General features: G+C 48.3%; 1 protein-coding gene across 1 annotated transcript in view; it reads right to left on the reverse strand.

Annotated features, from left to right (window-relative positions):
* kermit (PDZ domain-containing protein GIPC-like protein kermit) overlaps positions 1–8321 on the reverse strand; it is a 78638-nt gene extending 70317 nt beyond the window's left edge. Inside the window, exon 1 of the mRNA XM_045756340.2 lies at positions 7893–8321. Within this exon, the coding sequence (XP_045612296.1) occupies positions 7893–8135 (243 nt within the window). The 5' untranslated portion in view covers positions 8136–8321. The remainder of the gene's footprint in view (positions 1–7892) is intronic.
* Between the last annotated feature and the right edge of the window lie 5224 nt (positions 8322–13545).

Here is a 13545-nt window from a genome sequence, read left to right on the forward strand (position 1 = left end):
GGAGGCAGGAGACTCTGGGTTCTAGACTAGAAGCTAACAAGGAGATTTCAATAAGCCGGTAAGACATTATCTCCACACCAGATAGATGGGCAAGGTTATAATCTGTATGTATAAAGTATAATTTGTTTGTCCAAAGTAGGAGGCCAGATTCTTGGGCTAGCCTCACCAACTTTCCAGGATGACACATGCAGGGTATGGGAGTGTCATAGGCCAGTTGGGAGTGGCCCCAGTGCCACCATTTAAGGCATAACGGCATCTATGATGACCCCTTTGCTATTTTCGAGAAGTCTGAAATCGGGGATGTTTACCGAAGGGTTTTACCAGTGTTTTGGAGTTTCATAATATTAAATTTCGAGAGATAGATGGAGAAATGTAGAAAGGAGAGATGGGGGGGGGGGAAGGTGAGGTGAACAGGGGGGTGAGGGGGATGTTGGGGGATAAATGGGGTTGCTGAGGAGAGGGATGTTAGCACCGTTCCTGTGCCAGGTAAGTCCACTACGGGCTCACCATAGCCCGTGCTACTTGCCCCGTTCCTGTGCCAGGTAAGTCCACTACAGGCTCACCATAGCCCGTGCTATGGTGAGCCCGAATCTATAACAACTAACAACATCTATAACAACATAACAGAAAGGGAGGTTATTATGATGAGGCTACACCACACCTTACTGTGTGATACAGTAAGGTGTGGTGTAGCCAATGATGCATGAGAAAGTGTAGTGTATCGGTATCTCTAATCTCGTGTTCGCCATGCACAACCCGGCAAAATACCTCAACATAATTACAACCTACTTACGAAAACCATCCCCTTGCACAGCTGATAAGAAATATTAATTTCCATTATTGTCTTGCGTATAATTCATTTCAATATACAGTACATCCTTACCAAGTGTTGCAAGGGCTTGCAGCCACCTCCCTCTGACCTTTGTTAAGGGCCACAGGGTAAGCTGTGCCCTAACACTATACCCACCTAACCCAACCCACATCCTACCCTCTCACTCCCTTCTTAACCACACCCACCACCTCTCTCTCCACTACTTTGTTTTTGTACTCAATAACCCCACCCTCCTCCTGTTCACCCCTTTCATCTCATCTCCCTCACCTACAATCACCACTACCCTCATCTCTCACTCACAAGCACCTCTACCCTCCTCCTGTTCACCCCTTTCATCTCATCTCCCTCACCTACAATCACCACTACCCTCATCTCTCACTCACAAGCACCTCTACCCTCCTCCTGTTCACCCCTTTCATCTCATCTCCCTCACCTACAATCACCACTACCCTCATCTCTCACTCACAAGCACCTCTACCCTCCTCCTGTTCACCCCTTTCATCTCATCTCCCTCACCTACAATCACCACTACCCTCATCTCTCACTCACAAGCACCTCTACCCTCCTCCTGTTCACCCCTTTCATCTCATCTCCCTCACCTACAATCACCACTACCCTCATCTCTCACTCACAAGCACCTCTACCCTCCTCCTGTTCACCCCTTTCATCTCATCTCCCTCACCTACAATCACCACTACCCTCATCTCTCACTCACAAGCACCTCTACCCTCCTCCTGTTCACCCCTTTCATCTCATCTCCCTCACCTACAATCACCACTACCCTCATCTCTCACTCACAAGCACCTCTACCCTCCTCCTGTTCACCCCTTTCATCTCATCTCCCTCACCTACAATCACCACTACCCTCATCTCTCACTCACAAGCACCTCTACCCTCCTCCTGTTCACCCCTTTCATCTCATCTCCCTCACCTACAATCACCACTACCCTCATCTCTCACTCACAAGCACCTCTACCCTCCTCCTGTTCACCCCTTTCATCTCATCTCCCTCACCTACAATCACCACTACCCTCATCTCTCACTCACAAGCACCTCTACCCTCCTCCTGTTCACCCCTTTCATCTCATCTCCCTCACCTACAATCACCACTACCCTCATCTCTCACTCACAAGCACCTCTACCCTCCTCCTGTTCACCCCTTTCATCTCATCTCCCTCACCTACAATCACCACTACCCTCATCTCTCACTCACAAGCACCTCTACCCTCCTCCTGTTCACCCCTTTCATCTCATCTCCCTCACCTACAATCACCACTACCCTCGTCTCTCACTCACAAGCACCTCTACCCTCCTCCCTCACCACTAACTCATATTATACACCATCCTCCCACCCGTGACTAATGTTTCTATGCGACACCACACATCCCTGCATATGCCACCACACGCCGCGCATACCTACTTAAGAATAGTTATGTAGGTATGTAAATATGGGGGAGTGAGACTGGCCGAGGTAGCCGGTCCATCCAGCAGGTTGACAACCGCGCCTCAGGTGCGGCAGCAGGTAACTCGGCCACAGGAAGAGTCGTGACTAACCTTGGTTAATGACGCTCCTATCTTGCCCAAAACTCCTTGTTTGGTTATCGTGTTCCCCACTCTCCGCCCTCGGGTTATGGGATTACAATACTCAAATTAACCACGTACAACCGTCTTTTTTTTCAGGACTAATTATTACATTTTCAATAAAAACAACATACATACATTATGTTTATATATATATATATATATATATATATATATATATATATATATATATATATATATATATATATATATATATATACATATATATATATATATATCGTTGGGTATATAAATGTGTATATTGGGAAGGGTATATAAACGCCTTTTCGGCTCAATTCGCCTTCATCAAAGCAAAATAAAATGAAGAAAAACTGTTGTAAAAATTGATATTTATACTTTTAATGTTTTCCGTTGAGCGTGCCTTTGTGATTTCTGAGGTGAACGCTTTATTAAAAGGAGATTTGCAGACATTGAAAAGTGATATTAACTTCTGAAGTATGATGTCAGGCTACTTACTTCACCGACAAAACGCGGCTACAGTTCTTATTAAAAACAATCGTATTTGGGGAACAGCGCCAAAAGCCTTGCTGGATTAATACAAAATAGTAATGTTTGACTCAGTTGCTTAGCTATTTGTATAACTATCTTATAACTATTAGTGTAAATTTGAAAGTTATGAAAGCCTTGTGGTATTTATTTATGAAAGCCTTGCAGTCATTAAATTATATTTTTCAACATGATTATATATTTTGGCTCTATTAACACTTCAATTAAATTCCCCACAATTGATGTTAAATTAACACTGACAAATGTGTCTTGATAATGTCAGTGACGCTCTGGACTCTGCCCCTCTCATTTAGACCGTTCACATCACTAACATGATATATTAAATTCACCAAACCTAACCTAACCGAGGACCCACGAATAGTAAACGGGACATCGCGTCAATTTTGAGAGCTGCTATGATTATTTAGTATATCAGTTCCTGGTCTTAGAAGATTTTTACGTCAAAATGCAACGAACTATTCGGTAGTTCAAACTCTCACAAGTCAAGCCTGGCCTCAGACCGGGCTTGGGGAGTAGAATAACTCCCAGAACCCCCATCAAGCAGGTAGGACAGTTAGCTGGACTATGCTATACTGCTAGGATAATTCCAGTGTTGCTTGATTTCTAAACTACTTAAACGGCTGTAGAGCTATTCTTTATTTTTTTTTTCGAACTAATACCTCTTGAGGGCCTTATTATTTGTCCAGTTTAAATTGGTATATTTGTTGGCTTCTGTCGCTACTGGCCGAGGACTGTGTACTCTAATTTATTACTATTTTTAAAGGCGTTATTAATTTTATGAACTCTGGTTTAAATACCATGAGGTAGTTATCTTATCTTAAGGTTATCTTGAAATGATTTCAGGACTTAAGCGTCCCAGCGGCCCAGTCCTCGACCAGGCCTCCTTTTTTGTTACACATCCCCAGGAAGCAGCCCGTAGCAGCTTTCTAACTCAGATACTTATTTACTGCTAGGTGAACAGGGCATCAAGGTGGAAGAAACTCTGCCCATTTGTTTCCGCCTCCACCGGGGATCGAACCCGGAAGCTCAGGACTACGAATCCGAAGTACTGTCCACTCAGCTGTCAGGCCCCGTAACTTCCTTCGTGGAAAAGACGATAGTGGTACACCTTGAGACTGACGATCGACTCTTAGGGCTGGTGTTACGGACCCGAGCCCGACGTTCGAGCACGGAGCAGTGACGACCGCGCCATCTATGGGTCAGCTCCCGAAACCAGTACACGAGGTGTACTGGCCACGAGGGCCAGTTTCCAGTCCTGTTCAGCTCACAACACAGCCGCCGCTGACCTCTGGTGAGGTGGTGCTCAGACAACAACGCCATCTATGGAGTGGATAGGTGGGCGTTTGGGTCTGAGCCTGTAAGTGAGGTGCTTTAGTGTATCCCTGTTATTGATGACGTGTCTGCTTACAGAGTCGACCTGGGACTGCTGTAAGGGAAGTTGAGTCAGTCTACCCAAGGCAGCCGTCTCGACACCAAGTGTTTTGCTGCAGCAGCTGTGAGTCGCCTCCCGGATGAACACTGTGGTGTTACCCTGCCTGTGAAGCGGCAGTTGAAGGATTGTCATACCCGGGACTGGCTGGTGGAGACGCTTAACCACTGGGGTATTGCGGAAAGGAGAGTGATCTGTGGTATCACACGAGGCTCCTGACTAGGGCGCTACCCTAGTATCGCTCGTGGAGTGGCCTAACCAGCGTTGCTGATTCGGAACCTGCCAGCCATCTGCTGGACTTGTGGTTGACGGCCTCCACGGCGGTGCCCCCAGTGGAAGTGTGTTTTGGCTGACCTGTGGCCGGGGTAGACTTAGCTTCTCGAAGGATTCGTCGTGAGGCCACGAGAGCACCGAGAGGATCCAAGGTCTTCAGAAGAAGAAGACAGTGTATTATAGTGTTTATACCCCCCCCCCGTGTAATCCTTTATATATATTTATTGGTGACGGTGATCATTATATTATATTAAGTTTTTAACTTTATTTCCCTTCCCCTTTTAATTTACTTGCGTTACGGATCACATCCCTTGAAAGCCACTACTGGCTTGGGGCCGGATACCCTTCCTCTAGCAACATCAGAGTAAGAACCCAGTTGCGACCCGAGAGGGCCGTAACAGCTGGTTGCCAGTCGTTTGATTTGGTGGTGGTGCTCTGATGCATGATGATTCAACAGAGGTCCTGCCACCGCAAAACTGACGACTGAATAATATACAAACGCAGTGGCCTACATTAAGAAACACGAAGCTTCCGAATGTCACAGAGACACGTATTAAACATAGCCTCCCATGTTGGTTATAAACTTGGTTCGCAGACTAAATATAAATAGTTCAACCATTATCTCTTGACACGACCCATGTTTACTAGTTCCCCACCCCAACCCCTTCCTCTCAACACGTACATGGCAAAAACAACTTAGATACCGAGCTTATCTAATGACAACACAACTACTGGTACTGATCCACTTTCGACACCAATCAATATAGAATAGTTGTAAGGCTATTTTCCACCAACATTTATTTATTTATATTTATTTATTTATATACAGTATATACAAGAGTTCTTATATTCCTGTACAGCCACTAGCACGCATAGCGTTTCAGGCAGGTCCTGAATCCTATGTTCCCTGGAATACGACTCGCCAAATCGTTGTTACAACCAGGTACCCACTTTACTGTTGGGTTAACAGAGGCTACAGTTAAGGATTGGCGCCCAGTAAATCCTCCCCGGCCAGGATATGAACCCAGGAATAATCGCTTGCGAAACGCCAGGCGAGTGTCTTACCACAATACCACCTCGGGGACTATATTAAAACTGTTGCTGTATTGCAACTGCAGTCATACATGTAAAATGTGTTGACAACTTACTAAAGCTAATTATAAATATTTCGGCCTAATAATGTGCAGACCACGAGCAAGCTTGGTGACACGTGAACAGCTTCGAATCTGAAATTGAAACATTAGTGAAGAACCTAGACCCAGTGACCAGAATTATGGGTTCTCAGGAGTTCAATGTGCTGTGAGGGACCTGGTGAACACCGTGGAGTGAGGGGGGGGGGGCCTGGTGAACACCGTGGAGTGAGGGGGGGGGGGCTGGTGAACACCGTGGAGTGAGGGGGGGCCTGGTGAACACCGTGGAGTGAGGGGGGGGGTGCCTGGTGAACACCGTGGAGTGAGGGGGGGGCCTGGTGAACACCGTGGAGGGAGGGGGGGCCTGGTGAACACCGTGGAGGGAGGGGGGGCCTGGTGAACACCGTGGAGTGAGGGGGGGGCCTGGTGAACACCGTGGAGTGAGGGGGGGGCCTGGTGAACACCGTGGAGTGAGGAGGGGGCCTGGTGAACACCGTGGAGTGAGGAGAGGGCCTGGTGAACACCACAGCGAGGAGCCTGGTGAACACCGTGGAGTGAGGGGGGGGCCTGGTGAACACCGTGGAGTGAGGGGGGGCCTGGTGAACACCGTGGAGTGAGGGGGGGCCTGGTGAACACCGTGGAGTGAGGGGGGGCCTGGTGAACACCGTGGAGTGAGGGGGGGCCTGGTGAACACCGTGGAGTGAGGGGGGCCTGGTGAACACCGTGGAGTGAGGGGGGGGCCTGGTGAACACCGTGGAGTGAGGGGGGAGCCTGGTGAACACCGTGGAGTGAGGGGGGGGCCTGGTGAACACCGTGGAGTGAGGGGGGGCCTGGTGAACACCGTGGAGTGAGGGGGGGGGCCTGGTGAACACCGTGGAGTGAGGGGGGGGCCTGGTGAACACCGTGGAGTGAGGGGGGGGGCCTGGTGAACACCGTGGAGTGAGGGGGGGCCTGGTGAACACCGTGGAGTGAGGGGGGGGGCCTGGTGAACACCGTGGAGTGAGGGGGGGGCCTGGTGAACACCGTGGAGTGAGGGGGGTCTGGTGAACACCGTGGAGTGAGGGGGGGCATGGTGAACACCGTGGAGTGAGGGGGGGCCTGGTGAACACCGTGGAGTGAGGGGGGGCCTGGTGAACACCGTGGAGTGAGGGGGGGCCTGGTGAACACCGTGGAGTGAGGGGGGTCTGGTGAACACCACAGCGAGGAGCCTGGTGAACACCGTGGAGTGAGGGGGGCCTGGTGAACACCGTGGAGTGAGGGAGGGGGCCTGGTGAACACCGTGGAGTGAGGGGGGCCTGGTGAACACCGTGGAGTGAAGGAGGGGGCCTGGTGAACACCGTGGAGTGAGGGGGGGCCTGGTGAACACCGTGGAGTGAGGGAGGGGGCCTGGTGAACACCGTGGAGTGAGGGGGGGCCTGGTGAACACCGTGGAGTGAGGGGGGGCCTGGTGAACACCGTGGAGTGAGGGGGGGCCTGGTGAACACCGTGGAGTGAGGGGGGCCTGGTGAACACCACAGCGAGGAGCCTGGTGAACACCGTGGAGTGAGGGGGGGGCCTGGTGAACACCACAGCGAGGAGCCTGGTGAACACCACAGCGAGGAGCCTGGTGAACACCGTAGAGTGAGGGGGGGGGGGCTGGTGAACACCACAGCGAGGAGCCTGGTGAACACCACAGCGAGGAGCCTGGTGAACACCACAGCGAGGAGCCTGGTGAACACCACAGCGAGGAGCCTGGTGAACACCGTGGAGTGAGGGGGGGGCCTGGTGAACACCACAGCGAGGAGCCTGGTGAACACCACAGCGAGGAGCCTGGTGAACACCACAGCGAGGGGCCTGGTGAACACCACAGCGAGGGGCCTGGTGAACACCACAGCGAGGGGCCTGGTGAACACCACAGCGAGGGGCCTGGTGAACACCGCAGCGAGGGGCCTGGTGAACACCACAGCGAGGAGCCTGGTGAACACCACAGCGAGGAGCCTGGTGAACACCACAGCGAGGAGCCTGGTGAACACCACAGCGAGGGGCCTGGTGAACACCACAGCGAGGGGCCTGGTGAACACCACAGCGAGGGGCCTGGTGAACACCAAGCCAGACTGCCAGCAGACCTAACGGTACTCACATCCTCGGAGGGAATATCGTAGCATTCGGCGATCTTCTGGTAAAGTTCCTTGACATTTGTGAACCCGGAGATGATGCCAGTGGGGGAGCCGTGCGCCTGCTGGCAGTGGAAGACCAACTTGGGGCGTGTGACGGTGGACTCTGTGGGCGTGGTGTGGCCATTGGTGGGCGCCCTGGTGCTGGGGTGGTGGGCGTGCGTGTCCTCCACGCCATCCTCACGCTTCCTGGGTTTAAACAATGGCATGATGAGGGGGGAGGGGTCACGCGGGGCCCTCCACACTATCACACATGCGCTCTATGGCGCCGCACTCTCACACCAGACGGCGACGCGTCAGCACCAGCAGCAGGAGCACTAGAGAAGGAGGCGCAGCAGCAGCGACAGCAGCTCCACACGGCAGCACTGGCGGCCTCGTACTGGGTGTCGGGAGGCCGCGGTGGGGCGGAGTTCCGGTCTGTTCCCCCGGTCACCCTCCCTATACTATCGTTCACTTCCACATATCATCCTTTCCACCCCAACATATCCACATACATACTCTCTATACATATTTATACATTTCATTATCCCGTTCTTACACAAAGTAATATTATACTCACCGACGTGTGTGATATTATATTTTTTCTTAATAATATTTCCATTATGAAATGAAATTTAATTTAACCCAAAGTTTTTGATACCTGGTCGCTGTGTTATGGAAAGCCCGTTAGAGTGTGTGGAGTACTGGAGCAGCTGTGGTGGGAGGCGAGACTTGTCTCCCTGCACACCTCCCCAGGTAATACTCCCTGCACACCTCCCCAGGTAATACTCCCTGCACACCTCCCCAGGTAATACTCCCTGTACACCTCCCCAGGTAATACTCCCTGTACACCTCCCCAAGTAATACTCCCTGCACACCTCCCCAGGTAATACTCCCTGTACACCTCCCCAAGTAATATTCCCTGCACACCTCCCCAGGTAATATTCCCTGCACACCTCCCCAGGTAATACTCCCTGCACACCTCCCCAGGTAATACTCCCTGCACACTTCCCCAGGTAATACTCTCCCTGCACACTTCCCCAGGTAATACTCTCCCTGCACACCTCCCCAGGTAATACTCCCTGTACACCTCCCCAGGTAATACTCTCCCTGTACACCTCCCCAGGTAATACTCCCTGCACACCTCCCCAGGTAATACTCTCCCTGCACACCTCCCCAGGTAATACTCCCTGCACACCTCCCCAGGTAATACTCTCCCTGTACACCTCCCCAGGTAATACTCTCCCTGTACACCTCCCCAGGTAATACTCCCTGCACACCTCCCCAGGTAATACTCTCCCTGTACACCTCCCCAGGTAATACTCTCCCTGTACACCTCCCCAGGTAATACTCCCTGCACACCTCCCCAGGTAATACTCTCCCTGTACACCTCCCCAGGTAATACTCTCCCTGTACACCTCCCCAGGTAATACTCTCCCTGTACACCTCCCCAGGTAATACTCTCCCTGTACATCTCCCCAGGTAATACTCCCTGCACACCTCCCCAGGTAATACTCCCTGCACACCTCCCCAGGTAATACTCTCCCTGCACACCTCCCCAGGTAATACTCCCTGCACACCTCCCCAGGTAATACTCCCTGCACACCTCCCCAGGTAATACTCTCCCTACACACCTCCCCAGGTAATACTCTCCCTGCACACCACCCCAGGTAATACTCTCCCTGCACACCTCCCCAGGTAATACTCTCCCTGCACATCTCCCCAGGTAATACTCCCTGCACACCTCCCCAGGTAATACTCTCTGTACACCTCCCCAGGTAATACTCTCCCTGCACACCTCCCCAGGTAATACTCTCCCTGCACACCTCCCCAGGTAATACTCTCCCTGCACACCTCCCCAGGTAATACTCTCCCTGCACACCTCCCCAGGTAATACGTCTCTCCCTGTACACCTCCCCAGGTAATACTCTCCCTGTACACCTCCCCAGGTAATACTCCCTGCACACCTCCCCAGGTAATACTCTCCCTGTACACCTCCCCAGGTAATACTCTCCCTGCACACCTCCCCAGGTAATACTCCCTGCACACCTCCCCAGGTAATACTCTCCCTGTACACCTCCCCAGGTAATACTCTCCCTGCACACCTCCCCAGGTAATACTCTCCCTGTACACCTCCCCAGGTAATACTCTCCCTGCACACCACCCCAGGTAATACTCCCTGCACACCTCTCCAGGTAATACTCTCCCTGCACACCTCCCCAGGTAATACTCTCCCTGCACACCTCCCCAGGTAATACTCCCTGCACACCTCCCCAGGTAATACTCTCCCTGCACACCTCTACACAATTATTTTACAATCCGGGCTCTTTAAGTATTTGGACAATTCCTAGATAGGCTTATCCGTGCATATTAATCATTCAGACCAGCGCAGTCCTTTATATTACGCTGGAGAACTGTAAATCATTTGCTGAGTTTTACATAGAAAATAAATATTATAGGTTTCGTTTCATCTCATAAAGTAATATTGTCCCTAAAATGTGAAACTTAATACAATCAATATCGTAACTTAAGCTCTTAGAGGAAAGTTTAGCGTACTTTGTAAAATATACAAATACAGTAGTGTATTACTACTGTAAATTATCAATATAAGCTGATTCTCTGTATTTTATATACATAAAACGATTGTTATTATCGAATGGTCGCCTAAATGATCTAAATCACATTGTTTTTCCGAGGCGAAGATAATATAGTTACATGTAAACTGAAGTGGGAGCCTAGTACCATTGTTTAATATGGAGGTCGTGTAGAGTTACGTCACACCGCCGCTGCTCAGATATTCTTGCTTATCATGTCTGGCTTTATCAGCTGATTGTCACTGACGGCTTCTGCAGCTCGCCATGTTTACCCTCCATGTTTACTGCCTCCAGCACTAGATGGCAGGGCGAGCCTTGGCCTCACACACCCGAACATGTGGCAACAATGTCGTATCCTTCATTGTCTTACCTAATAGTTTGCAGAACCGAGCCTCAACTCCGACACCACATTTTTCCAAATGTTAGTTGTTTATTGCAATAATTTTAATGTCTTTATCTATTTATATCTATTTTAAAAACTATGCATTGAGAAGACCTGTAATTTTTCACCTTATAGTTCATTCCACTTGCTTACTGGCCATACATTGAAAAACTGCTTCCTCACGTACCTGTGGCTCATCCCAGTGTACTCGCCTAATTGTGCTTACAGGGGGTTGAGCTTTGGCTCTTTGGTCCCGCCTTTCAATCGTCAATCTACTGCTGTACTAGCTTCTCGAGCTCTATCATATCTACATTCGAAACTGTGTATGGAGTCAGCCTCCACCACATCACTGCCTAATGCATTCCACCTGTTAACTACTCTGACACTGAAAAGTTCTTTCTAACGTCTCTGTGGCTCATTTGGGTACTCGGCTTCCACGCATGCACACCAGGGTGTCTAGCTTTCATGCTTGTCCTCTCTTTACTCTGCTGTTCAAGATAAACATCTTAATCATGTCTCCATGATTTCTCCCGTTTTCCAGTTATATTAGGTTCAGCTCCTTCAGTCTATCCCAAAAGCTTAGTCTCCTTAATCTTGTAGCAAACCTCAGTATTTTCTCAACTTCATATTGTGTTTTTGAGGTGGGGGTCCACGCTGGTACTGCATACTCTGACACTGGTGTGAAATATGCTGCATAGGGTTCTAAAAAGCTTCTTTAGTCTTATGGTCGCCAGCTTAGCATTTGCTGTTGAAGTAGTTTTACTTTCGTGTGATTCTGGGGATAGCTTTAGTGTTATGACTTCTCTAAGATCTGTTGTATACCACCCTGGTAAGTTCATTATATATATTGCTCCTTGGCACTCATTAATGGTCCTATACTCATGAGTATAGGACTATTAATGAGTTCCAAGGAGCATCTATGCAGGGATGCATTGGAGATCCTTAAGTGTCGCTTGTATAGGATTTTAGAAGCGTCTTCGTGGTAAGGTTCAGTCAGATTCTACAGCCTCTGGTTTGTCAAGGTCTTTTTTCTCTGAGTCTCTAGAGGAGTCCTTCTTCCCATGTGGCCAGTTGTTTCAGCTCCAATTTGAAGATCTCTTAAAAATTAAATTTAACTTTTCACATATTACTCCGTTATTCGACAGTAATTCTGCACTTTCCTGGTAAGCCTCGCCTCCACACAATTTATCGTACTTCTCAACCTTATATAATTGTGTAGTAATCTTTGTTGGTCCATAACTTTGTAGACTACATAGTTCTCGCATTGTTTGTGTCTTAATCTTTTACTCTAGGAATACTCGTTAATTGTTCTCGTTCTTATCTCTTTATTCTCCAATGTCTTGTTTTTTCAAGGACTTTTTCCCATGCTTTCCTGCTAATGGCTTTAATTTTCTTACATTGCCTATAGCACCATGGGCTGTCTTGTCTTGGTACGCTGTCTCTCTGGTGGCCAATGTTCCTCCCTTTTGCCTTTAAATATTAGTGTTATAAATTCCATCATGTTTTGTATTGATTTGTCCCTTCTATTTCCCTGCGGATTCTCGGTAATTATGATTATTTTCCTCGTCGTTACCGGTATGTTTTCGTTATTTTTTCCTAGTTCCCCTTTCGATAAAGCAGCTCATTGTTCTCTCTGATATGTTTTTACCTCTATTTGTTTTTAACTGGGCGCACTCCTCTGGCGAGCCACGTTCCAACCTGATTTATAAATGTATAGTAATTTAATAGTTCAAGTACATTATGTATGGTCTACGTTGTCGGCTCACACCCTGACAGGTTAAATTTCCCTGTCAGGACAGAGACGATTGGGCACGTTTCCTGTCACTTGGTGCATCTGTTCACCCAGCAGATAGATACCGGGGAGTTAGATAATTGTTGTGGGTTAATTGCATGCTTGGGAAGATCAGTGGTTGGTCTAAGTACAGACTTTTTGTCCCCAATAACGGACAAGCTAGCAACGGGATGAATAAAATAAAATTTTTATTTAAGTTACGCCTGTACACGTTCTATTTTAGAGTTGTCAAAGAAAATGAAATATTTTATGTAAAACTAAAATCAATAAAGAGACCCTTCAGATGAACCACAATGATCTCTGGTAAAATACAATCGTCTTCTAGTCACTAATTTCACAAGCAATATTTACCTGATGACCACTACATATAAACAAGGAATACAGGAAGGGATATATATATATATATATATATATATATATATATATATATATATATATATATATATATATATATATATATATATATTATATATATATATACATACACACACACACACCAAGCAAGATACACCTTGCTTGATCGGTGTACATTGATATCACTCTGTATTTATTTACAGAGTTACAAACTTTTGGTGCCCCATATATGTGTAATTCAAAATATAAATAATAATAAACAGCAAAATACAATTATATTTTACGAAATGAAGCAAAACTTAGAGTAAGATAGAAAATAATGTTTATTTTTGTATACTTTCACTTCACTTATTTACCTGAGGGATCACTTACACTCTAGTAGCCTCATGAGGACAAGATGCTGGCGGTTTGTCAAAGGTCACCCCATTTGTTCTGATGATTTTATCAAGTTGGATTTTGACATTCAGCAGTGTTTTGACATGTACGGCCTTCTGCGGGTAGGCGGTTCCATTGGTTGG

This window comes from Procambarus clarkii, chromosome 60, assembly GCF_040958095.1.
Source record: "Procambarus clarkii isolate CNS0578487 chromosome 60, FALCON_Pclarkii_2.0, whole genome shotgun sequence".
NCBI lineage: Eukaryota > Metazoa > Arthropoda > Malacostraca > Decapoda > Cambaridae > Procambarus > Procambarus clarkii.